General features: G+C 51.2%; 7 protein-coding genes across 7 annotated transcripts; 3 read left to right on the top strand and 4 right to left on the bottom strand.

Annotated features, from left to right (window-relative positions):
- Nucleotides 1–184: 184 nt before the first annotated feature.
- N7458_003045 (putative SH3 domain protein (Cyk3)) lies at nucleotides 185–4,195 on the bottom strand (the record flags this gene model as incomplete). Its single annotated transcript, XM_056906428.1, has 1 exon — nucleotides 185–4,195. One exon carries the CDS (start codon nucleotides 4,193–4,195, stop codon nucleotides 185–187), a length of 4,011 nt encoding a protein of 1,336 aa, XP_056770535.1.
- Nucleotides 4,196–6,033: 1,838 nt separating this feature from the next.
- Nucleotides 6,034–8,070, top strand: abr2 (laccase abr2; the record flags this gene model as incomplete). The annotated part of the gene is made up of 5 exons (XM_056906427.1): nucleotides 6,034–6,228; nucleotides 6,283–6,509; nucleotides 6,558–6,728; nucleotides 6,783–6,908; nucleotides 6,978–8,070. The coding sequence occupies 5 exons, from the start codon at nucleotides 6,034–6,036 to the stop codon at nucleotides 8,068–8,070; spliced, it is 1,812 nt and encodes a 603-aa protein (XP_056770534.1).
- A 1,897-nt stretch (nucleotides 8,071–9,967) lies between these two features.
- pksP (polyketide synthase alb1) lies at nucleotides 9,968–16,626 on the top strand (the record flags this gene model as incomplete). Its single annotated transcript, XM_056906426.1, has 5 exons — nucleotides 9,968–10,254; nucleotides 10,314–10,602; nucleotides 10,672–14,100; nucleotides 14,156–14,911; nucleotides 14,968–16,626. The coding sequence occupies 5 exons, from the start codon at nucleotides 9,968–9,970 to the stop codon at nucleotides 16,624–16,626; spliced, it is 6,420 nt and encodes a 2,139-aa protein (XP_056770533.1).
- A 710-nt stretch (nucleotides 16,627–17,336) lies between these two features.
- N7458_003042 (uncharacterized protein) lies at nucleotides 17,337–19,616 on the bottom strand (the record flags this gene model as incomplete). The annotated part of the gene is made up of 3 exons (XM_056906425.1): nucleotides 17,337–18,284; nucleotides 18,364–19,155; nucleotides 19,209–19,616. The coding sequence occupies 3 exons, from the start codon at nucleotides 19,614–19,616 to the stop codon at nucleotides 17,337–17,339; spliced, it is 2,148 nt and encodes a 715-aa protein (XP_056770532.1).
- A 285-nt stretch (nucleotides 19,617–19,901) lies between these two features.
- Nucleotides 19,902–21,429, bottom strand: N7458_003041 (putative flavin dependent monooxygenase; the record flags this gene model as incomplete). The annotated part of the gene is made up of 2 exons (XM_056906424.1): nucleotides 19,902–21,288; nucleotides 21,359–21,429. The coding sequence occupies 2 exons, from the start codon at nucleotides 21,427–21,429 to the stop codon at nucleotides 19,902–19,904; spliced, it is 1,458 nt and encodes a 485-aa protein (XP_056770531.1).
- Nucleotides 21,430–21,979: 550 nt separating this feature from the next.
- Nucleotides 21,980–25,817, top strand: N7458_003040 (uncharacterized protein; the record flags this gene model as incomplete). The annotated part of the gene is made up of 2 exons (XM_056906423.1): nucleotides 21,980–22,369; nucleotides 22,425–25,817. 2 exons carry the CDS (start codon nucleotides 21,980–21,982, stop codon nucleotides 25,815–25,817), a joined length of 3,783 nt encoding a protein of 1,260 aa, XP_056770530.1.
- Nucleotides 25,818–25,981: 164 nt separating this feature from the next.
- On the bottom strand, nucleotides 25,982–27,357 carry N7458_003039 (NAD(+) diphosphatase; the record flags this gene model as incomplete). Its single annotated transcript, XM_056906422.1, has 3 exons — nucleotides 25,982–26,682; nucleotides 26,741–27,187; nucleotides 27,261–27,357. The coding sequence occupies 3 exons, from the start codon at nucleotides 27,355–27,357 to the stop codon at nucleotides 25,982–25,984; spliced, it is 1,245 nt and encodes a 414-aa protein (XP_056770529.1).
- Between the last annotated feature and the right edge of the window lie 314 nt (nucleotides 27,358–27,671).

Here is a 27,671-nt window from a genome sequence, read left to right as displayed (position 1 = left end):
GCCAAGTATGGGAGGGAAAGGGGAGAGCCATGTAAACCACAGCTTGCATCGCTTGCGCAATGTGAAACAAACAAAATAGCCACCAAAACGTCAAATCATGCAAATCGCAAAATCAAACAAAGAATTTCCAGACAGGGAATCTATCACATAAAATGCCAAGATTTGGACTCCTACAAATGATTGATCACACACACTCCCACTCGCAAAACACACACCATCGTGCAACTCGGTCAGCAAGCACCAGGCCACGCCAGGTGCCCCGCTCACCAATCTTGATGACCGTTTCCCATATACTGCCCTCGGCGGGAGCATCGGTAACAGAGCAGCCATTGGGATCGGGCGAGCTAATCATGTGGTCTGCTTTCCGGGTAAGACGCAAGATCTTGCCAGAGGGCGCCTGGATGGCCAATTTCGCCGGCTTGTCGCGGCCAGACGCAGATCTGGTCGAGGAAATGGCAGACGTCGATGCAGAGAACTCGTTGGAGTTGCTCGATATTGTCGAGGCACCAGCGGTACTGGATACCATGCTAAGGGCGCTGGACGGGCGGGTAAACACTGATGGAGAAGCTCGTCCGGTGCCGTTGTAGTCATCCTTGGGCGGGGGTTGAGGCGAGGAAGGATGCTGTCGCACAGCAAAGACGAAGGTATTGTTAACCGCAAGCCGAGAGCACTGGGGTTGCATGATGTACAGATCATGGCGTTGGGCGTGAGGCGTGGGATGACGCAGGACAAAGTCATATGGCGGGTTTTCTCCCGTGTGCACCATCGGAAGAGCAAGGGCCATTGGGTGAGGAATGTCGCGGCCGGTGTGCATGAGGCCCTTCTTGCCCGCATAGATCTTCAGCACACCCTGTCCTTCATCTCCTGGCAGGACAGCCTTGATAGTGATCCGTTTTTGACCACTGAACCAGTCTGGTTGAACCAGGGCGCGCTTGCGGACAATGTCACCACTTTCAAAGAAGTCCCCGTCTGCATCGCAAGCAAACGCGGGGGCTTCGACCTCGGCGGCACATTCGACGTCGGCAGGAACCACTAAGCGGATCTGAACGCATTCGAGACCGTCGATGCGCATCAAGCTAGTATCGTAATCTGGGAACTGTACACCAAGCTTGAAGAATTGCGGACATACACCCGGCAGAGCTAGTAAGACATCTGGCGAGATAGGAGGACAGATGTGCTGCTCTTCAGGGTAAAGTGGAACGTGGGTGAAGCAGATGTCGAGAGGCCGGGCGAGGAAGTACCAGTTTTCGGCGATCGACATGTTGTTGGTGACAAACTTGCTCCGCTGGGGGTTCGTAGGGTTCGCTAGCGCGCAGTCCATAATGCGCCACTCCCCATCAACCAGGACCGCATTCCACCAGTGATTGGGACGAGAGAGACTGTCAAGATCAAGGGAATCAACGGGATTCTTTAGGAAGCCACGAATCGTCTCAGCATGCAGACCGACGGCTGCACACATTTCATGCACCAAATAAGCAATTTCTTGAGGGCTGCCCCGTTTAGCCTGAAGCACTCGCTTCATGTCCACCTCAACCCCGTCAACAGGCTCCTCCCATGCAATCTTCTCGCTGACCCAGGTGAAGATTGCCCGCAGACGCTGGACATCGCTCTTGTATGGTCGGCAAATGTAACCCTGAGCAAGGCTCACAGGATTGGTGAGTGGCGGAATACTATTAATAAACCGCGCACTCTTGTCGACAAGAGTGAGGTTCCCGGCGTTGAAATTCGTGGGCTCACTGATCGGTAGTCCATCGATGCTCTCGTCACCTTCCGCAGTGTCGTACAGTTCCTCGATGGCATAGATGACCGGATGATCCATCATCTGGCACCGCTCAGCCCTTTCAATTCTCTCGTTCCGACTGGGTGATGATGCCCGATTGACATCTCGACGGACTTGCACCCAGTCAATGGAGCTGGCACTCATGCCCATGTCTCGCGCCGTTTCACGATTGGAATGGCTAGTGAGGAGAGGCGACACAACATCAAGTACCCTGTTTCCCTTGGTTGGAGAAGGGGAGCTATGGCCAACCGAAATGCTACTTCTCGCGCTCGCAGCACCTGTCTTGGCAGACTCGAAGATCTTCTTGAAGAAGCCTTGCTTTTTAGTCTTGGGCGTTGAAAGACCACCAAATACTCCACCAGAATCTCCCGCATCATTGTCTGCAGAGGACCAAGGAATGGCAGACGAGGCTCCCTGACGAGACGTGTTGTGGCTAGAGTGGTAGGAGATTCCTGTCAGTGGGGTCTCTGGCCTATCGAGGTTTCCAGCATCACTGAAGCCCCGCGAACGAACAGTATCCATGGCAGTGTTTGGCCGCTGGTGAGCTCCGTTCCGCCTAGCATAACTACCGGCACTGGTTGCACTGAAACCACCAGCGGAGATACCGCTCATCAAGCTTTGGCTCGTCTTATCCGTACTGCTAGTCATGGTAGTCCCGACGCTCTGTACACCACTGGATGTAGTTGCACTCGACTTGTTGGTGAAAGATCGGTTGAGTATGTCACTCCTTTGATCTTGCCCAGACCGGGCTTGCGCGTACTGGCCTGCAATGGAATTGTGTCGTGGGTGGTAGCTTGCATGTTTTGGAGGCGGCGGCGGGGGTTGATCCTCCTCGGCGCCACCTCCCTCGTCCTCGGGTGGTCGATTCTGGTCCTCTAATTGCCGCAGGCGACTCTCCATCCTTTGCACGTAATTGTTCAGTTGAGGTGGACCATCCATGTAGTGGTCATGTGAATAGACGCTGTTTCGCTGGGCCGAAAGGCCACGGAGTTGCTCTTTATGCCCGTCGAAACCGAGCGACGTCAAAGGCCGTCTACGTGCAGGCGGAGTTCGGTCATTCATCTCATTATAGTCATCTGCAGACCAAGGGTTGTTAAACGTTGGGGGTGGAGGTGAAGGAGACGGGGCTTGTCGTGGGGATGGCGAGGGCGGTTCGCGAGGAAGCCCCATGTCCTCCAATGAAGTCATAACGTCTTCCATTGCATCCCTCAATGGGGAGGGCGTATTTCCATTCATGTCTGACTGAGCCGAGACTGCGGAGTGGACGGAGTGGGTGGATGCTGCTCCGGGCGATGGCGTTCGTGCGAATATAACATAGCGGTCGTTCATATTCAAAGGCGTCGGAGAGCGCGAAGGGCGCGGAGCATGCGTAGGGGGCTGTGGAGAACGCAAATGGCGCTGCTGCTGGTGCATGGGAGGCTGTGGAGATCGAGGTGGTTGAGGTGGCTGAGGAGAATGAGCACGCTGGTGAAAATGATGATGCTGAGGCGGTTGAGGGGAGTGCGAAGGAGCGCGAGTGAGAGCGACTCGATGGGGAGGTGGCGGCGGCGGTGGAGGAGATTCCTCGCGCCTCTGCAACTGCATTGGTGATACTTCACGCTCCATGGGCGAGATTTCGCGGTGATGATAATTGTTATGCATCGGAGAAGGAGGATTTTGCATCGGGGAGGCTGGATGGTGCATCGGAGAGACAGCGCGATGAGGCATAGGAGAAACGGCACGGTGCATCGGTGAAGGTTGCATTGGGGAAACTTCCCGGGGCATAGGTGAAACTTCGCGCGAGGACGGGCGTGAGGACGAGATACTGCCACGGTGCATCATAGTTGATGGAGATCTCTCAGGCTCCATCGATGTACGAGGAGACACAGACACCCCGCGCGACGAAGGACGAGAAGACACCGACGACGGGCGAGATAGTGATCCCTGGTTCTTGACTGCAGATGCATGCGTGCGCAGGGGCTTGACCTTCCTCGGTACACTGCCAGCTCGAGGTGGTGTCTGTGGAATTGAGCTCTTCACGGGAGTATTGGATCCACTCCGTGCCATCTGGGAGGCTGGTGACAGACCCTCCTTGTGCGCCTGGAAAGGTTTGCGAAAGACCGTCTTGGTCTTTTTCGGGGCTGATGTTGGATTGTTGATAGGCGAAGACCCGGCCAATACCATTGGACTTGTATCGCGACTAACAGGAACAAAGTCCTTGCTCATAAGCTCAACAAAGTTGGACGGAAAGAGCCCAACGGCACGCCTATCGCGGCGCAAACGCCCCATCCACCATTGTCCATCTCCAGCATTCAAGCATTCGATCAAGTCGCCTTCGACAAAACCGAGATCTCGCGTTGTCTCTCCTCCCCAGGAATAGACTGCTCGACACCAACACGGAAACTTCACTGGGAGCTGGGGCGCACTCGGTGCCATCGCGACCAACCCACCCTAGTCAAGTTGATCGCAAAAGGTCCGAAAGGCCCGAACAATGGTCAAGTGATCGCTGGGGACTCGCCAAGGTCAGTGTCTTCGTAGACAAGCAATATTTTTGGTTCGGGAATCGGTAATGGCTGACGGATGGGAGCGTGGTGCGGAGGTCGTAGTTGCAGGGTGGGAGCCAGATGGGGTTGCAAGGTACGCACGGTCGTGGTGATAAGTCAAGGTCAAGCAACCTGCATTGTGAGTCGTGACAGAACAAAGAGAATGTCGGAAATAAAAGACCACCGAGGGTACCGCAGGTTGCAGGAGAATGTGAAGGAAGGGAGTGGGAGGAAGAGGGATCAAGCAGGGCTGGCGGTTCAGACGGTGAGGCCTGAGTTGGGTTGTTTACGTGGTGGCCCAATCGGGACTAGCGGCGGAGAACTGCCTTATCGATAAGCTTAATGCGCTTATGTCATGCTTCTGGTTTCCGGGGCACCGAGCAAGGATCGCACTCGTTCCTGAAGTCTTTTACATCGAAAATCGGTTATTCGCGTGAAAATTATCTCGTGTGTCTTTTGCGAATTGTCGAAGCTATTCATCCACCGTCGTCGTTCCACCTTCAATGGTGGTTGATGTGTAGCGCCTCCCGAGCTCGATCCATGGTTGCTTTGCGGCGCAACCCACCCTCTAGGTTTGGCCCTGGCAACCTCCAGTTTCCCCCACTCGATGGGGGCCACCTGCACGATATTATCCCCGCCGTGGCGTCGATGCGGGCAGATTGGCTAATGTAATTGGGTTTGAAACATGCTCGAACATTTTTGGAATCAATTAAGACCGCCACTTGGTATATACTGTATATCACCATCTTGACGTCAAGAAGATATATATCTGACGGCTAATCATGAGGCAGATTTGAAGCTAAAATAGATTAGAACCAAACCAAGAGTCGAAAATGTCCTCCAGGGCTACAAGGATATACCCGATAGATGGAAGCCCAGAAGCCTTTCAAGCTCATAGATTAATGATCCCCACCACATCAGGTACCTATTTGATCCAGTTTAACCCCTCGAACAGCTGTCGTCACGACTAAAGCCCGGCCAATACGGTAGACTTTCCTTGTGCGGGTCCTGGAACACAATTGTCTGCAGACAAAAGAAAGAATCTTCATTTGAACGAAACCATTTCCATAGCTTCCCCTCATAGAGAGGTATTTACTATTCGGTCGTTTACCGCTCGTCACGACCGGATTGGGAAAGTACCGCATTCCTTCGCTATCAAAAAATGTCCAGCCACAACAAAACACTTTACCCTAGCAGGGAATTGTGTATGCCCCTTGCATACAGGCATAGAATTAACATGTCAAGTACCAAACAGAGGCTTTCAGGACAAGATCTTCCTGAATGGCTCGACTTCGACTCCATATGCCTCGTTAACCGTTCCTGGTCAGAACGGGGACAATATCTGCAACCAACCCTTCCCTAGCCTCATGAGCATTCCTCAAGATGTGAAATTGGGTGGGTGCATCTTCGCCTTTCCTCCAAATCAGACAAACGCTGCGAATTCGACAGGTGGCCCTCCCTATTTTTGTCAACTATGCAAACATGTTTTCGGCCCCTATCGGCCTGCTGCGGCGTCTGTTGCATACGGTAGGGCATGCGTTGAGAAACAAAACATGGACTATTAAAATCTCAATACGCCCAAGGCCTTGAAAGCGCGCACCGAAATACACCGCCGATCCCTTCAGTAGAGAGTGTGATCAATTGCTCTCAAGATTGAAGTAGGATCTCATTGGTCCCATATCTGCTATACATATACATTTAACCTCGATTTACGCAAGAGGCGATCAAAACATGGCACCTATAAGGACACTGCTGGCTTTAACCGCTTCGGGTCTCCTGCCACTGGCCTGGGCTAAGCAGGTTCAATTTGAGTTGAACCTGAGTTGGCAGAAAGGTGCACCCGATGGCAATGTCCGTGATATGATCTTTATGAATGATCAATTTCCTGGACCTGAGTTGCGGTTTGACCAAGGTGATGATGTCGAGGTATTTTTGAGACTGAAAGGCGACATGGAGATCAACAACATTAATTGTGTCTAGGTTCTTGTGAACAATAATATGCCCTTCAATACGTCAATTCATTTCCACGGCATCGAACAACATGGCACCCCCTGGGCGGATGGCGTCCCTGGTTTGACCCAAAAGCCTATTCAGCCGGGGCACAGCTGGACATACCGCTGGAAAGCTACTCAATATGGAACCTACTGGTACCATGCTCATGCCCGATCCGAAATGATGGATGGTCTTTATGGACCAATCTGGATCAAGTAAGGTCTTTGGAACCCGTCCATATGTTCCTATGCTAATCCATGCAGCCCGGCTTCTGATGTTCTCGATCCATTCAATTTCATTTCCAACAAGAGTGATGACATTGAGGCTATGCGGAAGGCGGAAAAAAATCCTCAACTGGTCATGTTGTCGGACTGGGACCACCTAACAGCTGCTGAATACCAGCAGGTGCAACAAGATACCCGTGTCGACATCGTGTGAGTACACATCAAAGTGAGCTTTGTCCCCAATAGCTGCTGATATAGATATAGCTGCATGGACAGCGTGCTTGTCAATGGACGTGGTGCTGTGTATTGCCCTGGGACTGTGAATATATCTGCGGTCGAGCTTTCCTATCTCAAGACTGCGATTGACAACCAACCACTTACCGATAAAGGGTGAGTGACAATAATCTTAACCACGACCCTCTATCTGCGCATTAACTAACGTTTGTGAATTATCTTCAGCTGCCTGCCAAATGTTTACGGAACCCAAGGAAACTTCCCACCCACGAACCCGGAGCGTATTCCCGAAGGTCTCAACTCGGGCTGTGTTCCTACAACAGGTCTTCACGAGATCATCGAGGTGGATCCTAACAATCAATGGGTTGCTCTCAAATTCATCAGCGCTGCCTCCATGAAGGCCTTGATGTTTTCTATCGATGAACACCAAATGTACATCTATGAAGTCGACGGAAGCTACATGGAGCCATTGCCTGCTGATAGCGTTACCATTTACAATGGTGAACGCTATTCGGCTATGGTCAAGCTTGACAAGCCTTGGAAGGACTACACCATTCGAGTTCCCGACACGCAGGGTGATCAAGTCATTTCAGGCTTTGCCACGATGCGATACAAGGGCTCATCAAACTCTGAGCCGTCTAAGCCTTCCGTTAACTACGGCGGACAGAGTACTTCTGATTCGGTTGTTCCACTGGACGTGAGAGCCATAAAGCCTTACCCGCCAGGTTTTATTCCCCAGTATGCCGATCAGCTGGTCAATCTCACCCTTGGCCGCTGGGGTTCCGCATACACCTGGACCGCTGCTGGCAATGCACTCTATGACGTTATGGCAAATTGGGACAACCCAATTCTCTACGACCTCGACGCCAAGAACAATCTAGCTGAGCAGGTTACCATCCAGACCAAGAATGGGACGTGGGTCGACCTGCTTCTCCAGTTGGGCGAGATGCCCGGCACTTCAGCCATTCAAGCTCCCCACGTTATGCACAAGCACTCCAACAAGGCTTTTATTCTGGGTGTTGGTCCTGGCTTTTTCAATTGGTCCAGCACTGAAGAGGCTTATAACGAGCGTCCTGATCTGTTCCACCTGGATAACCCTCAGAGGCGAGACACCTTTGTCACAAATGGCCCCGCGGGTCCGACATGGATGATGTTGCGGTACCAAGTGGTCAACCCAGGCCCATTCCTGTTCCACTGTCACATTGAAACCCATCTGTCCAACGGCATGGCGGTTGCCTTACTGGATGGTATTGATGTGTGGCCCCAGGTCCCCTCAGGAGAGGACCAGAGCCCAGGCGCCCAGGCGCGACGGCAGTGATTGGTCAAGAAAAAGATGCGAACCAAGGTGGACAAACCGATTTCAATTATTCGTCCGCACCTGTTGCTTCTGTGCCTTACACTCCAAGCGCAATGCTTACCCCAGCTGTCTCTACGCCTGTTGTGTCTCCTAGCTCACAGGCGTCATCACAGCCTTCTCAGAATCCTCCTTATATTGAGTCCGAGACCAGTTGGGACAAGCGAAAGCATTAAGACGAGTTGGTGAAGTATATGAGGTCAACTTCCGGATTTGAATTTGTAAATAGGGCTCTGGCTTCTAACTTAATCTAATTTTCAGGGGTTGTGTATTAGACTGCGCATACAGTAGACTGAAGACAGTCTATTAATAGTGATACCATGCCAGTGTCATCAGACGGAGAAAATTCTTTCTTTACATTCTGTCGTTTTTTCCCTATTTCCATTTCCGGTGGTCTATTCTAGATACCGTGGCTCTGTGGACTCCGATCCGTTAGCCGCTGACCCACCACGATCGAAGTCGATCTTTCTTAAGTAATTATGGTATATGAATGATTTGATATTTGCAAGGCCTAGACTCCATGGCGACCTCTCCTTTTTGAAACCTCGAGAAGCTCAGATTATCTCGAGCAAGGGTAAGGGTCCTGCTGCTTGCTTGACAGAAACGCACAGCCGAAGAATCGGCTGATCCCTGCCTATTAATTGCAAGTTTTATATGCTCAGAGAATTTATCAATCTAGGAAGCTATACTAAAGGTCTAGATTCCAATGCTTCTAGAAAACGATCGACGCTGAACACGCGCTTCTCTCGGGAGGGGATCTGCAGAAAGATCTCGCATGTCCACGCAGGATCTGAACACGCGATGGAGTCATGACGTAGTGCAGACTAGTTTGATACATCGAGAGGATCTACAAATAGATATTTTATTTGACTAGGATCTTCGCCTTGGCTGCTCCATTTGGCATTGTTGCATCCCGAGAAAGGACTGACTCACTGGTTAGCGATTAGTTAATGAAGTCTATGACACTTTTGAACATGCGGAAGAATAACGTATTTGTCAAGAAGTCAGGAGCCAGTGAACATCTGAACATGCCTATGTATAGTAGACAATAATTAGCCTCAAAGCTCCTGCCTCAGTTCAAGTTTCTTTCCCCTTGAATATACAAAAACGCACAGGAGAAGCAGGGGTTTCTAGGGCAAGACGATCACGTGATGGATGGATGATTGCGGCTGCAACCTTCTGAAAGCGGCGTTCACCTCCTGTCAGTGCAACGATCTCCACCATTTTCCATCTACCCAGCTCCTCATCCGGAATGTGTCATCTCGATTATGTCGTATGTCATAGACATATACTCTGTGAAATGGAACTTGTATCCGCAAACAGCATCCAAGCAGCAGGGAGCTATGCTCGGTTTCCCAGTACCTTTGACATCCCGTGAGGGCAATCAGGGTCTAGGCTCGATTCCACGGAATGCGCGGCTATCAGCCCATCTCTTGATGCGTTTGACCCCACAGTCTGGAAAAAAAACATCGCAGGTCTAAGCTTCAGCGCTGACTGCCGTAACCGTTCCATTGGCCAGACTCAGATGGGCTTGTTTTTTCGCTCGACCGTAGTGCTACCAAGGCAAAAGTACTGGATGCGAAACCGTGGAATAATGGTCTGTTAACTCGGACTTCCCGTGCCGTCACTCTGGTTTTCCAAGGAAAAACAGGGAATATATGGAGTGATCTCAAGATTTTCTCATCAGTGCCAAGAGCTTCCATATCTCGATGATGTCCTGAGACATGGGATCGCCCCACAAGGAAGACTATAGCCGGATTGCATGTATAAATTATGACCCCCCAATAATCTGTGCAGGGGCTGACTTTTCCTTTTTTCCTCCGTAAAGTTTCGCACCCCCTGGCTAACATCGGGTTTGAAGATGGAGAACCCCAGTCGCGTGTATCTCTTCGGAGACCAGACTGCGGATTTCGACTCGGGTCTTCGCCGCCTGCTGCAAGCCAAGAATGACTCGCTGCTGATAGCCTTCTTTCAGAAGTGTTATCATGCCTTGCGAAAGGAAATCAGCCAGCTGTCGCCATCTCAGCGACAGCTGTTCCCACGTTTCACGAGTATCGTGGATCTCTTGGCCAGATACAGAGAATTTGGGCCCAATCCAGCTCTGGAGAGCGCATTGACGACAATCTATCAGCTGGGATGCTTCATTCAGTAAGATAAACTGTGAAATTGAACAGCTGATTGTGAAATACTAATCAAGGTATGAATAGCCATTACGGAGATCTGGGGCACCAGTACCCATCCAAGTCTGAGACTCTCATAGTTGGCCTCTGCACCGGTCAACTGGCATCTGCTGCCGTCAGCTCTTCCAAAACTGTTGGAGAGCTCATCCCAGTAGGCGTTGAGACTGTTGTCCTAGCCCTCAGACTGGGAACCTGCGTTGTCAAAGTCCGTGAGCTTGTAGAGGAAAACGGACCTTCCCAGAGTTGGTCTGTACTTGTTTTTGGAATTCGCCAAGAAGAGGCTCAAAAGCTTATCGAAGGCTTTGGTCGATCAAATGTGAGTAAATACTCAAATCAACTCTAAAGTTCCGAAGAAATAAAGCCCAATTCTGACGCTGTCCTCCAGGCTTTGCCTTGCGTTTCACGGCCGTATATCAGTGCTGTGAGCCCCAACGGCCTGACTATCAGTGGAGCACCTAACGTTCTGGGGAAATTCATTGAGACTTCACTATCAAAAGAGTCAAAGCCCGTGAGAGTTCCAATCCACGGCCCCTACCACGCAATGCACCTCTATGATGACAGAGACATCAACCGCATCCTGAAGTCTTGGCCAAAGGAGAAGTTTGCGAACTATGTCCCTCAGATTCCTGTTCTATCGACTGAGACTGGCAAGCCGTTTGACACCGAGAGCCTGGAGGATCTTCTGAGACTGTCGCTGGAGGAAATCTTGCGCCGTCAACTTTGCTGGGACAAGGTTATCGACTCGTGTGCATCTGCTTTGAAGTCGCCCACCTCGACATGCACACTGTATCCTATCTCTAGCACCGCAACTCAAAGTCTGTACGGTTCTCTGAAGAAGATTGGAGTGTCAAAGCTGGAGGTCGACGGAACCATTGGCGATGTGAAAAAGGATCCCGAAGGTGCAAACAGCACTGGCCGTGCCGAGCAGTCTAAAATTGCGATTATCGGTCTGTCTGGAAGATTCCCCGAAGCTCAAGATACCGAGGCGTTCTGGGATCTTTTGTATAAAGGACTTGATGTGCATCGTGAAGTACCTCCTGAGCGTTGGGATGTCAAGGCTCATGTCGATTTGGAAGGGAATACGAGGAATACGAGCAAGGTTCCATACGGATGCTGGATCAATGAACCAGGCCTCTTTGACCCTCGCTTCTTCAACATGTCCCCGCGTGAGGCACTTCAAGCCGACCCTGCCCAGCGCCTTGCGCTGCTCACTGCTTATGAGGCATTCGAAATGGCCGGTTTCATCCCCGACAGCACCCCGTCTACACAGAAGAACAGAGTTGGTGTCTTCTACGGAATGACCAGTGATGACTACCGTGAAATCAACAGTGGACAGGACGTCGACACCTACTTCATTCCTGGCGGTAATCGTGCTTTCACGCCTGGTCGCATAAATTATTATTTCAAGTTTAGTGGACCTAGTGTGAGTGTTGACACGGCATGTTCCTCGAGTCTGGCCGCCATTCATGTGGCTTGCAACTCGCTATGGAGGAATGAGTGTGACTCTGCTGTCGCCGGTGGTGTCAATATTCTGACCAACCCGGACAATCACGCTGGGCTCGACCGCGGCCACTTCCTTTCGCGCACTGGAAACTGCAACACGTTTGATGATAGTGCTGATGGATATTGCCGAGCGGATGGCATTGGGTCTATCATTTTGAAGCGACTGGAGGACGCCCAGGCAGACAATGACCCTATTTACGGCGTCATTTCTGGGGCTTATACCAATCACTCTGCTGAGGCTGTTTCTATTACCCGGCCTCATGCTGGTGCTCAGGCATTTATCTTCGACAAGCTTCTCAATGAAAACAATTACGATCCGAAGGAAGTCAGCTACATCGAGATGCACGGCACTGGAACTCAGGCTGGTGATGCCGTGGAAATGAAGTCTGTTCTTGATATATTCGCCCCAGATTATCGCCGTGGGCCAAACCAGTCGCTTCATCTCGGTTCAGCCAAGTCGAACATTGGCCACGGAGAATCCGCTTCGGGTGTGTCAGCCTTGGTGAAGGTGTTAATGATGATGCAGAAGAATATGATTCCTCCCCACTGTGGCATCAAATCCAAGATCAATCACAACTTCCCCACCGACCTTGCGCAGCGGAACGTCCACATTGCTCTCAAGCCAACTCCTTGGAATCGCCCTGATGGTAGTAAACGGAAGACCTTCATCAATAATTTCTCGGCTGCCGGCGGAAACACGGCGCTATTGATGGAAGATGGACCCCTATACGAGCGCACTGGGAAGGACCCCCGAACTGTATACCCGGTGGCTGTTTCTGCGCGTTCCCAATCCGCTCTGAAGAACAACATCGCTGGTCTGGTTCAATACATTGACAAGAACAAAAACTTGTTCACCGTCAACGAGTCTAACCTTCTTGGGGATCTGTCCTACACGACCACGGCGAGACGTATCCACCATCCCTTCCGGGTCACTGCCATTGGTTCTACCCCGGAAGAAATTCGCACTTCATTGAACTCGACCGCAAACCGTGAGAGTTTCTCTCCCGTGTCTGCAGTTGAGCCTGGAATTGGTTTTGTTTTCACCGGACAAGGCGCTCAGTACACTGGAATGGGCAAGGAGCTGTTTGAGAACAACTCTCAGTTCCGTGCCAACATTGAGCACTTGGACCGTATTGGGCAGAGTCAGGGCTTCCCGTCCATTATGCCATTGATTGATGGAAGTGTGCCTATCGAAGAACTGAGTCCTGTCGTTACCCAATTGGGAACAACCTGCCTGCAGATGGCATTGACCAAGTTCTGGGTCTCTCTGGGTGTGACTCCTACATTTGTTCTAGGCCACAGTCTGGGTGAATATGCCGCACTGAATGCCTCCGGTATCCTTACGACCAGCGATACGATCTACCTTGCTGGTCGTCGCGCCCAGCTGCTGACTGAGAAATGCAAGGTGGGAACCCACGCTATGCTGGCAGTGAAGTCATCGGTCGCACAGGTCAAACAGTTCCTCGATGACGATACCGCAGAGGTTGCTTGCATTAATGCACCCAGCGAGACTGTCATCAGCGGGGCGGTTGCAAAGATCGACCAGCTTGCAGAGAAGCTTTCTAATGAGGGCTTCAAGGCTACTAAGCTGAAGGTTCCTTTCGCTTTCCACTCCGCACAAGTGAAACCCATTCTCGAAAGTCTTGCAGCAATTGCCAGGGGTGTCACCTTCCATGAGCCCACCATTCCCTTCGTCTCCTCCCTTCTGGGTGATGTTCTTGACGGAGCAAACCCTGAAGTCATTGGCCCCAACTACTTGACTCGTCACTGCCGGGAGGCTGTCAACTTCCTTGCTGCACTGGAAGCGACCCGTCATGCTAAACTAATGAATGACAAGACATTATGGGTAGAGATTGGATCACACCCGGTCTGCTCTGGAATGGTTAAGTCGACATTCGGCCCCCAGGCGACGACTGTCACATCCCTTCGTCGCCAGGAAGATACCTGGAAGGTGCTTTCAAACAGTCTTTCAGCCCTTTACCTGGCCGGCATTGATCTCCACTGGAAGGAGTATCACCAGGACTTTAGCTCCATGCACGAAGTCCTTGCTCTGCCCGCCTACAAGTGGGACCTCAAGAATTATTGGATTCCCTACACCAATAACTTCTGCCTTACGAAGGGTGCCCCAGCTACAGCCTCCACTGAGACAGCAGCAGTCACGACTTTCTTGACTAGCTCTGCCCAGAAAGTCTTGGAGACCAGCGGTGACCAGACATCAGCAACTGTTGTGATTGAGAACGACATTGCGGATCCAGAGTTGAACCGTGTCATCCAAGGCCACAAGGTTAACGGGGCCGCGCTCTGCCCATCGGTAAGTCATCTATTTCGAATGCAGTTCAGATAAGCACTAACTAATAATGAAACAGTCTCTCTATGCAGATATTGCTCAGACTCTGGGAGAGTTCCTGGTCGAGAAGTACAAGCCCGAATGGAAGGACCGTGGCTTCAACATCTGCGACGTGGTAGTTCCCAAGCCTCTCATTGCAAAGGGTGGCAAGCAGCTGTTCCGTGTCTCTGCCACTGCCAACTGGGCCGATGAGAGTGCCAAAATGCAGGTGTGGTCCGTTACTCTCGAGGGCAAGAAGATGATCGACCACGCAAGCTGCACGATCAAATTCTTTGATACAAGTGCCGCTGAACTCGAATGGCAGCGCAGCGCCTACCTCATCAAGAGAAGCATTGAGCACCTGAAGGAGAGTACGGATACTGGCCAGGCTCACCGGATGAAGCGCGGCATGGTCTATAAGCTGTTTAGTGCTCTGGTGGAGTATGACGAGAACTACAAGTCTATTCAGGAAGTTATTCTCGATAGCGATCAGCACGAGGCTACTGCGTTGGTCAAGTTCCAGGCACCACCTGGTAACTTCCATCGTAACCCCTTCTGGATCGACAGCATCGGCCACCTGTCTGGTTTCATCATGAACGCAAGCGATGCAACCGATTCGAAGAATCTAGTCTACGTCAACCACGGATGGGACTCTATGCGCTGCTTGAAGAAGTTTGATCCTAGCGTCACCTACCGCACTTACGTGCGTATGCAGCCTTGGCAAAACTCCATCTACGCTGGTGATGTATACCTCTTTGACGGAGATGACATCGTTGCCGTTTATGGGGGTGTACAGGTATGTAATGCGTCTTTAACATTATCCCATGCAAATACTAATAATCCACGAAATAGTTCCAAGCCTTGTCTAGAAAAATTCTCGACACGGCTCTACCACCTGCCGGTGGTCCTGCGGCCAAGCCTGCCGCTACTGCTAAACCTAAACCCGCCCCCATTGACGTTCACAAATCGCGGGCTCCTCCGGTCAGGAAGTCTTCAGTGCCTTCACCCAAGTCTGCAGGACCCAGTATCATCACGAAGGCCCTGAGTATCCTAGCTGAGGAGGTAGGACTCTCGGCGTCTGATATGACTGATGACCTGAACTTTGCAGATTATGGTGTGGACTCTCTGCTTTCTCTTACAGTCACTGGTCGCTACCGCGAAGAGATTGGACTTGATCTAGACTCGAACGTTTTTGTGGACCAACCCACAATCAAGGACTTCAAGCAGTTGCTGGTGCAGATGAGTCCCCAAGATAGCAGCAATGATGGCTCAAGCAGCGAGCCGGATTTGTCATCTGCAGCTTCGTCGACGGATTTCTCGACCCCCAACTCGAGCGGTCTGCCTACTCCCGCCAATGAGAAATCCATGACGCTTGATCAGAATGACAGGATGAAGCAAATCTGCACTATTCTAGCTGAGGAGATTGGGGTTGAACCAGAAGAACTTCGGGGTGATGCTAATCTTGGCGAGATGGGCCTGGACTCTTTGATGTCACTTACTGTTCTGGGCAAGATACGTGAGACCTTGGACCTTGAGCTCTCTGGAGAATTCTTCATTGAGAATCAGACAATTGGCGATGTGGAGGTCGCCCTCGACCTGAAGCCCAAGGCTGTTGCTTCTGAGCCCATCAGACTGCCCGAAGAAATTCAGGTGGAGGCTCCGAAGGCTGCTCGCAGCACGATTCAACACCCGCCTGCAACCTCGATCCTCCTGCAAGGAAACCCGAAGACCGCGACTCAAAAGTTGTTCCTATTCCCCGATGGATCAGGATCGGCCACATCTTATGCCACGATCCCTGGCATCTCCCCGGACGTTTGTGTGTACGGGTTGAACTGCCCGTACATGCGCACGCCCGAAAAGCTGAATTTCAGTCTCGATGAGCTCACATATCCATATGTGGCTGAGATCAGGCGCCGGCAGCCTACAGGACCATACAACTTTGGTGGCTGGTCTGCCGGTGGTATCTGTGCCTATGATGCTGCCCGTCATCTTATCTTCGAGGAAGGCGAACGAGTTGAGCGCCTGCTCCTTCTCGACTCTCCTTTCCCAATTGGTCTGGAGAAGCTTCCTCGCCGCCTGTACAGATTCTTCGACTCCATTGGTCTCTTCGGCGAGGGCAAGGCTCCTCCTCCTAAGTGGCTTCTTCCTCACTTCCTAGCCTTCATCGACTCTTTGGATGCATATAAGGCGGCTCCTTTCCCCTTCGATGACATTAAGCATGCCGAACAGATCCCCAAGACCTTCTTGGTTTGGGCCAAGGATGGAGTCTGCAACAAGCCGAATGACCCACGCCCTGAACCCGCTGAGGATGGCAGCCCCGACCCACGAGAAATGCAATGGCTCCTGAACAACCGGACTAACCTTGGACCCAATGGGTGGGATACACTTGTGGGCCAGAAGAACGTCGGAGGCATTACGGTTATGGAAGGGGCTAACCACTTCACCATGACTCAAGGGGAAAAGGCCAAGGAACTGGCGGCATTCATGGCAGGAGCCATGAACTCTTCTTGAACAAACCCCATCAATAATCATGCTTATTTGTCTTTTCTGCACTTGATGCTCTTAATGTTGAAGAACGGTATACGGTTGCCTTGGTTTCTTTTACTATACTGGTTGATAATGTTCTTAATCCTCACTTCTTGTTTGCTTTATTCTAACACACATAGTCCTGTGGACCATTTGTCCAGGGGATGTAATTTAATTTCATAATAAGACAGACTGTTCGAAGAATTTAGATTTTTCTTAGCAAAGCGAATAACAAATAGAGGATTTACCTGGGTCCCAAGCTGGGAGTATAGACGTCATAGTCGGTAAGTCCTAGTGAATATTCGATCGAATACGTAATGCTTGAGAACCGTGAGGTAGCACCAGACATGAGATGCATCCTTCTTTTACACCCAGCTCCATGGTAGACCGAGCTTTACAGGATCTTCTAGCTTACACATGACTCCCTACACTGACACATCGTCTGATCAAGTGGCAGGTGTTCCGGAGCTTCGGGCGGGGTTATTGTGCTGCCCTCCACTGTTGCACCGCTTCGGCCAGGATGATTTACAAAGATTCTCCATGCATGACATTGAGAGCAAGGAAGAAATATGTAGTTACATTGACAAATACAAAATCGCACCATCTGGATTGCTGGCTACAGGTTGACGCCATCTTGAAACTCCTATCTAAAATGCAGAAGGTTAAACAGTACGGCCGAGAGAGCATGGATATCATTAGAAGGGCATCTCGGAACTGAACCGCAGTGCGCTTGCCCGACCAGCAAGGCCATTGCCATTGCCGTTATGGCCGAGGCCAGGGCTTGTTGGACGGCTGCTGGCGGCCCACTTAGGACTCCGGGGCTGTGTGCTTGTAGAACGAGTGGACGGGCGGTTCTTACGGATTTCCCGCAGTTCGTCTTCTTTCTTTCGAAGCAGATCATCCCGAGAGGCTAGAATCAACTCTAGCTCGGTGATTCGAGCAAGATGACGTGCCGCATCGTTCTTAATGTTCATCTCACGCAGTTGAACAGCGTTGCCCTGGATCTTGCGAGTCAGGGCCTCATTTTCGTCGCGAACTTGGCGAAGTTCATTTCCAGCTTGCGCTGCAACCGTGGAAGCGGTTTGATATTGCTCGCGAGTGTACTCCGCTTGATTCTTCTCGTACTCTGCTTTGCGCTCGAGACTTGCTTTCTCGCTGGTTAGACGGCGAATCTCTTCACGGGCCGTCTCTAAATCCGCTAGAGAGCCACCGCCGTTCTTGAGTTCCTGTCGTGCTCCCTCAAGCTCGGCCTTTAGCCGCGAGCGCTCCTCCTTCAGTTTGGAGATGTCCTCTCTCTGTTTCTCGACCCGTTGCTCCATGGACACCTTGCCTTCGGTAAGGCGATCGCGATCTTGGCGAGTCATGTGTAATTCCTTGGTTCGACCTTCGTAGCGATGTTGCAAGAGGCCCAAACCGGTCTCAAATTCCCGCAAACGAGCTCGCATCTGCGACAGTTCTTTCTGGAGTTGTTCCTTTTCTATGTTGTGGGCGGTCTTCATCTGGATAAGACTTCTCTCCAAAGATTGTAGATCATGATCCAAAGTCTGGCTGGGTGGCTTGGTTGATTCAGTCATTTGGCTGGTGTCCTGAGTATCAACCCTCGCGCGTTTTGATGTGTAGTCCTCGGCTTCATGTTCTTCATCCTATTGGGAGTTTGTTAGAGAGAGAGAGAGAGAGAGAGAGAGAGAGAGAGAGAATGGTTGTGAAAGGAAGTAGACTAACCAGTGAACGTTTCTGAGTGCCTGGTACTAGCTCATCAGAGGACGGAGTCGCTGACTCTAATTCGTCAACGGAAACAAAGTGCAAAGGCTCCACTACTGGCAGCGGCCAGCTGGTAAAGCCATCCGAAAGATAACTGAGTATCTCCTCGGCATCCTCACACACATTGAGGGCATCATCCTGAAGATCGCCGACTTCATCGTGGAAATAATCAGTGTACTGCATGAGAAGTCGCAGTCGCTCAGGCTCAGGTAACTGAGGAAGACAGCGCTCAATATGTTCACATGTGTTGGAAACAAGGAACCAGATCGCGGGCAGAAGACTACCATTTCTGGTGTAAGTTGTTCGGAGATGTTGCACGGCAGGGCTGTCAAGTTTGTATGCCGTGTCAAAAACAAAAATGGCAGATGGCGGTTTGAACATCTCTCGTACCCCATCATCAGAATGGATAGCAAAGCTCAGGGAGTCCTTTTGCAGTGAGACTTCCAAGCTACCCCCAAGCTGTTCTCGTGGCTTGGTATGGGCGAACCCCTTTCCAAGCAAGTAACGTTCAATGATCTGACGTTTACCCTCGCCCTGTACGGCCAGGATGATATGAAGATCACGCTCACTGCCAACTCGTATTAACCATCCTAGGAACCGGAATTTGGCACTCGAGTACTCGGCCCATTCGGCTTCCCGAGCGAGCTTCGAGTCCTCATATGATACATGATGAGCAATGTTCAAATCTGGATGTGTAGATACATTGTTCAGTTTCGCAATGACTTCATGTACTTTTGATAAAAGATACTCTCGCTAAAATGGTCGTATCAGCTTATGTCCCGCGTGACCTGGACGGGCGGAATTACCTGAGAATCGGAGACCTGACCAGCAGGAGTAAGACTTGCGAGGAACTCCCTTGTGATTGCAGCTGAGTCGGTCAAGACGCGGTCATAATCATCTTTAACTCGCGAGTCCATGGGGAGCGTTACAGCGAATTCGGAAGGTCCAAGGTGGACTGATCCCGGAGGAGCTTCCTCGGCAGCGCTTTCGACTGTTAAGGCGCTGGGTTGAATGGTTTGCATGAATGCCGAAGCATCCGATATTAGATGAGGTTGAAGAAGTGCTCCAGAATGGACATGATGAATAGCAGTATGAGAATGCGTGACAGAATCTGTGTCGGAGCGTACACTCAGAGGTGCTATGGTTTCTGGAATAGATGTAGGCACTGTAGCGTCGATATCACCAAGGGAAGACGGAGTTGGTTTGTCGTCCATCTTGAAAGCTGATGGATGGGGGTTTGATGATAAAACCAATGGTATATGCAACCATGGAAATACAAGTGGTCTGAACGATGTGCAACTCGGGATTCTACTCGTTGTCGCTGTTAATGGAGGAGGATGGGAGTGGATGCGTGCCAGCAACTCGGGCGGAGCTCCACGCTCTTCACGTGATAAGTACTTTCTTATCGTTATCGATATCGGCATCCTTATCGGGTCAACGGAACTTTATCTGGACATGATTGAGGTCATGTGATCTAATTCTATGGCATATGTACTGTACTATATACTGCTCTTGAACTTGTGTTCATCAAAAATGAAACCGAGCTCCTCTAAGGTCTTGATAGTCCCCCTCTCTTCTCCTCTCTGTACAAAGGCTCTTCTGATCTCTGGGAATAGTGCACGCATCCACCGTTCCCGCTCTCCCCAAAAGGTTCCCCGCTTGCCGTGCCCATCATTTGAAAGCCCCTGGCGTGACTTGGCGGATGCAGCCCAGGTATACATGAAGTTCAAATAATCAGCATCCATCGGGAATGGGAGTAGGTGAAAGATTTTCCCATCTCCCTTGTTTGCCACTTGTGAATCTTCCCATGCCTGCATCTCTGCCTTTGAAGGGAGCTCAAGTCGTTGGGACCAAACACGGGAGAAGACAGCTGCTTGGTTCTCCGCCATTGGGAATGGAATAACACGCTGTGCAAGAACTGGAAATACGAGCGTGGGATGCTCGGAATAGAAGAGTTGCTGGTAAACGTGTATGGTTCGCCACCCATGAGTGACAACTGCTGGATTCAGGGATGCAAGAAAAGGGTACGAGTAGAAATAGCCCGTGCAGAAAATAACTGCGTCAACATCTTCTTCAATACGACCATTCGCAAATCGCAGGCCTCGTTTATATTTGGTTGGTGAGAGAAACTCAATGATTTCTGGGCAGATGATCTTATCCGATGGTGCAGATGCTGCGAGGTATGACTCCGAGCGCTGGGACATAATGACCGGTCCAGCACTCACCTGGTTTATCTGGGCGCCAATATCAAGTCCCGAAGCAGAATTCCCTACTATAACAACTTTCTTGTCTGCAAAGGACTCTAGGGAGTCGTAGTATTTGGAGTGCGAGATGGTCTCAGGGTATGACTGATCCCAATCTTTGATCCCAGGAATGTCAGGAAGAAAAGGAACAGTGAAATGGCCACTTGCCACAACCACTGCATCATAGGTCTGAGTGGTATTAAGACATTTATGGAGATCAAGCGTCGTAACATCCCAAATGCTCAACTTGGGGTCCTTCAACTTGACATCCACTACTTGTGTTTCAAAGTGGATGTGGCTCTTTATAGCCTCGGCATATTCTTCCAAGTACTGTTTCACAGTGCGGTGCTTGGGAAACAGCTGAGCATCCCGCGGAAAAGGTTGATCAGAGTAACACATCAACTCCTTTGGAATATTGGTCTCGAGTCTGTCATATAGAGGGGACACGAAGACGGCTTGGGACGAGCCATCTCCTTCTTTGATCCAGGTCGGCTTCTCCGCAGGTTCATGTGGATCAAGATGAGGGATAGTCGAGGCCACTCCAACTTTGGCGGAGCTGGGAGTATAATTCCAGACACCTCCCACGGAGCTTCTTTGTTCGAACACATCAATGCGATCAAAGTGTTTCTCTGCCAGTAGGAACCTACTCACGATGGTTAGAAGATCAGGGTCGAGCATGGGTCACAAAAGAGAGTATCTCAGAATCTACATACTTCAAAGCAGCCAGACCTGATGGCCCTGCCCCAATAACTGCAACTTGGCGAACTGGATTTGCGAGTTTCATTTGCGAGTTTCATCGATCGAGGGGATGTTGAAGGAAAGAGGAGGGGCCACGGCCGCTGTCGCCATAGTGGGGATGAACCTCAAGCTTATCGGGGGCTGCGTACTGCCCAGGGGAATGTTGATATTCATCTCCTAATTGGCCGATAGAAATGCTTTGTCAAGTTATCACATCTTGGAGGTTCAATTCACCTTGACAGTTATGTATATCTCAAATATTCTTGTAGTAGTCATAGTTTTGTAGAATTTCCAGGGTCCATGGCTGAGGCAGATGCCCGTGTAATTTTGGTAATACCGTACACTAAGTCGCTACGTGCGCACTGTATCAATACGACATCGTTACCACACCGAAGCAAACGCCTCTGATCTTCGATTCCGCAGTCGCACCGAGCTCGCGTGTTGCCCCAGCTCTTTGTTCCCCAGCTCTTTCTTTCACCTCGATCAACAAGTTACCACTTTCCCCCCTCCCCCCTCCGCTCTTGTACAGATGGTTGAAGCTCTACATATGTTCGCGACATGTTGGTGTTGATTGTGGAAAAGCAGGTGCAATGATCATGGATGTCATCAACCAGTCCGCGCCGTCTGCGCCGCCGACGCGGCCGATCAAGACCCCGATCGCTCAGCTATCTCCTGCCCTTGACCAGCCCGAAAACAAGTGCATCTATGCGACTGTTAGCCTTGTCTGGCCATACTCCTCGTCAACAAAATCACTGAGCCTGCTCCTCTCCGAGCCCGATTTTCGCCTTCGTCGGCCAAATGGTCAGGTTAAGGCGGTCTTTCATGGGCGCGTCGCAGCAAGCGTCGCAGAACAACATGTTGGAATCGGGGACACTGTTTGCCTTTCATTGAAAGATTCGAGCTTTGTTCCCAACGATGCCGCGTCACAGACGCCAGGAAGAAGTATCGCCTGGGATCTTCATTTCGATCGCGGCTTGACGCTTGAGGTATGCCAGCTTCGCAAATTTTAATATTCGCAAGGTGCTAACAGCAACTTTATAGGTCGACCGGTCTTCCCAGAACCTACCCTCATTCAAAATTGCAATAGAGCTTCCTGCGCAGCATGAGCCCGAGCCACCCTCCACTCCCCGCTTGATCTCGACCGATCTCAATGAACCACTAGCATCTACTCGAGGGTCTTGGGGGTCGCCAGCTTTCCACAAGTCCTCACGGAAGTCTTCTGGAAGCGCAGGTGATTTCGCTTTCGATCCGTTTAGCGAAGAGGATGGATTTGTTCCTGGGAAGGGAAGGAAACGACCGAGGTACAGCCTCCAACGAAGCGAATGGCGCGTTGTGGACGAACCAGAGAGTCCCCAAGAGCGCGAAGAGCCGATGGACTGGGATAAAGCTTTGGAGAACGAGATAGATGTTGAATCTGACACAGAAGAGCCAACGGATATTGCGCCCGCCAACGACGTTTCCGTTCCAGACACCGCCCGAGACGGCCTCGATACGATCGATCAGGCTAATATTGAAGACCCGTTCAAAGACGAATCGTCTGTTTTTGTCAAACCTTCCCTGGATCTTGCTGGAGGTCTCTTTGGGAGACGTGCGCCGCACAGCTTGGACGCTGGACCAAACACCTCTGCTTCCCCAAGTCTCTTCGGCAATCTGTTTAATAGGCCCACAGATACGCCTCAACTCCGACCAATACCTTCTCCCGGTCTTCCAATCCCATCGCCGATTGTTTCAGATCAGACCAACCACCTAGAATACTTTGCACCATTCCATACCGTCCCACCCGTAAACGATATTCACCATGCTTTGACGTCGCCTTCCAACATTACTGTCCAAGATTTAGATTCCTTGGTCCAGGGTGCGCCAGAGCCAGCACTACATGGAATGCCGCAGGCTCTGGAGCACCCGGAGGCTATACTGGACGGGGCAGCTTTGTCTCATCCGCCTCCACCACTGGACAACCTCCAAGTTTCAGATTCGATGCTAGCAGATTCTGTTATTGTGAGTCAGGATGGTCAAATGCCGACTGTCAATCTGGATCAATTCCACTCGCACACTGCTGCGAACGGGTCCCATTTCATCGAAACAGAACCTGGATTGGGGATCGTTGAGGAACTGCAGATGGTGGTCTCGACTGAACAGGCCGATGATCAGCCCTTGAAAGAGGCAGAAGATGACTACGATGCTCATGTGACCTCTACCATTGAGAGGGATCAAGGGGTTGAAGGATCCGAAGGGATTTCGGTGCTCCTGGATACACAATCCGAGGAAGCCGAATCAGACGAAAATGTGCTCGAGGAGATAGATCAAGATCAAGCCCTATCTGAGATCGCCGATGAATACGCGGGCACGCAAAGCGGCCGTGATAGTCGGAGCCAAAGCGATGTCGAGAACGAAGCTCTTTATGACGAAGATGGAGAGGCAGAGTACTATTCTGAGGATGAATTTTACCAGGAAAACCAAGACATGGAACCCGGGTACGAGGACGAGATGGATACAGATCAGAGCGAAGACGAGGAGGATTACGAGGCACCTGGAAGGCCGCCAGCGCAACCCGAAGTCATCGTGCTAGATAGTGACAGTGAAGATGAGCTTGCCTCAGAGCAACAAACAGCGCCATCACCGCACCTTGCTCGTCAACGGTCTGTATCTTCTGAAGACTCGCAGTCATCCGTTGGGGACGATCGAGAGGATTGGTCTATTGAAGGCCATTCAGACCATCATATGTTGGAAGACCAGGGGTCAGATGATTATGAGTCTGAAGTTGAGGATCATTATGAACATAGGCACCCTGATCAAGACGATCGGCTGCATGACAGTGATATGGAGGATGATGAAGCGTCATCTGAGGATATTTCGGCGCAGAGTGATTACAGCCACGAGCGCTATGTGCGGCATGAGCCTGTTGAGGAAGAACCGGATGGCGAAGAGCACTCTCAACAGATGGCAGAAGATAACGAGGCGGTTGAACTTGAGGGGAATCTGGATTCTTTCAGCAATGTGGCAGTCTATGAGGACCAGCCCGATCAAGCCAATGAGGCGCCCCTCCTGACGGAAGAAACATCGCCTCATGATTTGGTTGAGGAGCAGGGGCAGCCAACTCTCGATGATGAAGAACGCACGTCGAGTAGGAAGCTCGGTGCTTTAATAACCCTGGACGGGGCTCATGATAGGCCCAGCTTTTCAAAACAAGTTGAAGATTACCAATCTCCGATCGCAGAAGAAACCCCATTTGAAAAAGAAGTTCCACTTGAAGAAGACACACACGGTATTGTGGAAGAGACGCATAGTCCCGAACCACAGGAAGAGGTGGAAGAGGTCCTTCAGTCCGATGAAACCTATGCACGGCACAACAAGGACGTTTCATTTGAAGGTTCAGCGTTCGACCCATCTGATCAACAACTACCAACTCCTGATCCCACCCAGGAGGCATTGTCAGGTTATAAATCAGGACCTGAAAATGAGCAATCAAGAGAGTTGGTGGTGACTGACGAGCAGACCCCGCCAGTGGGTCTCAATATTTCAGTTTCAGAAGAATCCGTTCCTCTGGAACAGCAACAAGATGTCGACGGGGTGGGTGTTGTATTGCCCACAACTGAGCTTGTCGAAGACCATCAACAGGATCATGAACGAGGAATTGCCGCGCCCGAGTTGACAGGCAAGGGCCCCCAAACCCCGATGGTCGTCATTAGCAAGCCACCCGTGCCGGACCGCGATGCCCATGGGCTACGCAGCAAACTGTCTTACTTCGCCCCTCTTGCTACGCTTGCCGATCACTACAATGCGCTTGTGGATACGATCTCTATTGTTTACGAGTTCTCCCCTGTCGCCAAGGGGACGTCTGGTTCTAGAGACTACTTTATAACGATCTTTCTTACGGATCCATCGATGGCTGGCGCAACCCTTGAAGCTCAGATTTTCCGGCGTTATAAGTCTGCAATGCCATCGGTCGTAGAAGGTCAAGCCATCCTACTGCGAGATTTCAAAGTCCAAACCCACAATCACTCCATGATCCTTGTGAGCGTCGATTCAAGTTCATGGGCTGTGTTCGATGGCTCCGGGCCAGACGCAAAGATGACTGGTCCACCCGTTGAATATGGATCTGAGGAGCGGGCCTTTGCATCTGGCTTGAGGCGATGGTATTCGGAGGCCGGTGCGGGCATGGTAGCCGACAGTCAGCTCCAAGCATCCATCAAGAGAGACAGCCGGTCGATGACGCCAGGTAGTGTGGCAGCAAGTGATGCTGGGAGCCTGGACGGGGCATCGTCAACTCGAGGTTCGCCATCTGCTCGAGGTTCGCGCCGCTCTCGGCGAAGTCACCGACGGGTCACTATCCATGAGCTGCGAGACGGTACTCGCTATACCGAGGTCGGATCACCCAGCGGCCAGCATGGTATCCATGAACTGCGTGATGGCACGGTGTATGCGAATGAATGAGCTGCTACAGTGAACATCTCATTAAATCTCTCAATCTACAAGAAACATATTATATCTATTAATTTTCTCGATCTTTTCTCATTTCACTTCCACTCGGACAAACAACGTATCCGCCTCTGGTCTATACACTACTCGCTTGTAAATACACGGTGCGCTACGCTCTATCACATCTTAGATCTCTCCACTTGGAAATAATCCGCGTTAACAGCCGCGCGAATCAGTTGGTGCGCAATGGCCGTCTCGGGAGGCAGTCGCAAGCCACCCTTATAGTCGGGGCCAGCGCCGGAGCTCAAGTCGCTAGTACCAATGCGTAGCGCCTCCTCAACCTCCTCAACTTCAAACCATCGGGCATCTTCCAGCTCGGGGTCATGCTCGAGGTTGATCGTCTCATGCGCTGCGTCACTACACTGTGCGATGGCGCCGATCATCAAATTCGCCGGGTACGGCCAGGGCTGCGAGGAGTGGATAACAACTCGCGAGAGCGTCACACCAGCCTCTTCCCATACCTCTCGGCGAACCGCATCCTCGATAGACTCGGCGGGTTCAATGAAACCAGCCAAAGTTGAGTACCACTTCGGCGGGAAGCGCTTGCTACGGCCGAGCAAGATGCGCTTCCCATCGGCAGATACAACTGCCACAATGATGGTGGGATCGGTACGGGGGAAGGACAGGTTGGAAAGGGTGGTGCGCGTGTTACATTCAGGGCGATCTTGTGGCAGGCCTTCGGCGGTCCGCGCAGCATCCGTGGGGGGACAGGCGCGCTTCGTGCCAGCATTGACGGACAGCGTGCGATGGCCGCAGGTGCCACAGAAGGTATTCCGAGTGTTCCAATCCATTAGAGCGCGCGCCTGAGCATAGATAGCGGCTATTAAGAGAGGAGCATCAGCGTTTGAGCTTATCATTATCCAGTTCCTGGAACTAACCTTCATCAGGAGTAAATGTGCTAATGACTCTCGTCTTGAAGAAGGACAAGCCCTTCTCTTCCATAGCACTAATAATATCCTTGCAAGCTGTCTGCTGGGCCACAGATCCCTTTGGTGTGACATCTACAGCGAAGAACGGGATTCCTGAGTAAGTCTTATGCGTCATGCTGCCCTCCTGACGGCTTTCGTCCAGTCCGAGGAAGATCAGGTTCGCATGTGTCTTGCGCGAATCGAACCCCTTAATCATCTCCTCCTCGGACTGATCAAAGACATCCTGCGGAATGAGGTTTCGCACTTCGTCATATTTGGCATAGTATACCTCGGCCGGCGAGCGGGTGAGCGGGGCAAGACTATTGAGAAGAAGGAATTGGGTAGAGGGATGCGTCAGAGCCGAAGAAAGGAATGGATGGTCATTTCGCAGGAACGACAACCGGTTGATTGGAGAGCCTGTTCACAGTCAATTTTGAGTTTTCCTTAGAGCTCCTCATGCAACATTCATGCACATTCATGCCCGACGTACTGGAGAAATAGTTCACCGTCTCTTTGCCGAAACGCCGTGACAACATGGATTCCGCGAGCGTATGGGCCGGGTTAGGGATTTGAGAGGCTGCGATCATACTGATAAAGAGTGTAGATGCGCTCGCACAGTGCCGCTAGAAATAACTGTAGGGGGTATCCGATATATGGAAAAGACGCAATAGCCGACCAGGAACGAGAGGAATGCCCATCAGCAGGCCAATTAATCAGCCGGGGAGATCGATCGACCAGGACCACGATTGGTATCGTCATTTCCATTCTTACATCGGACTTGGGCCGATATCCCCGTTATCGGCCCAACATGACGGTAACGATGGTAATACGAGACAAAGAGGGGGAATCTTCAATTTCACACTGCGGCCTCCCCACACACGTGACCTGATTGAATCATTTC

The sequence above is a fragment of the Penicillium daleae genome (genome assembly GCF_028827525.1).
Source record: "Penicillium daleae strain IBT 16125 chromosome Unknown utg000002l_segment0_segment0, whole genome shotgun sequence".
Lineage (NCBI taxonomy): Eukaryota > Fungi > Ascomycota > Eurotiomycetes > Eurotiales > Aspergillaceae > Penicillium > Penicillium daleae.
The sequence above is the reverse complement of the archived record's forward strand: the minus strand, read 5'-3'. Positions and strand labels throughout refer to the sequence as shown.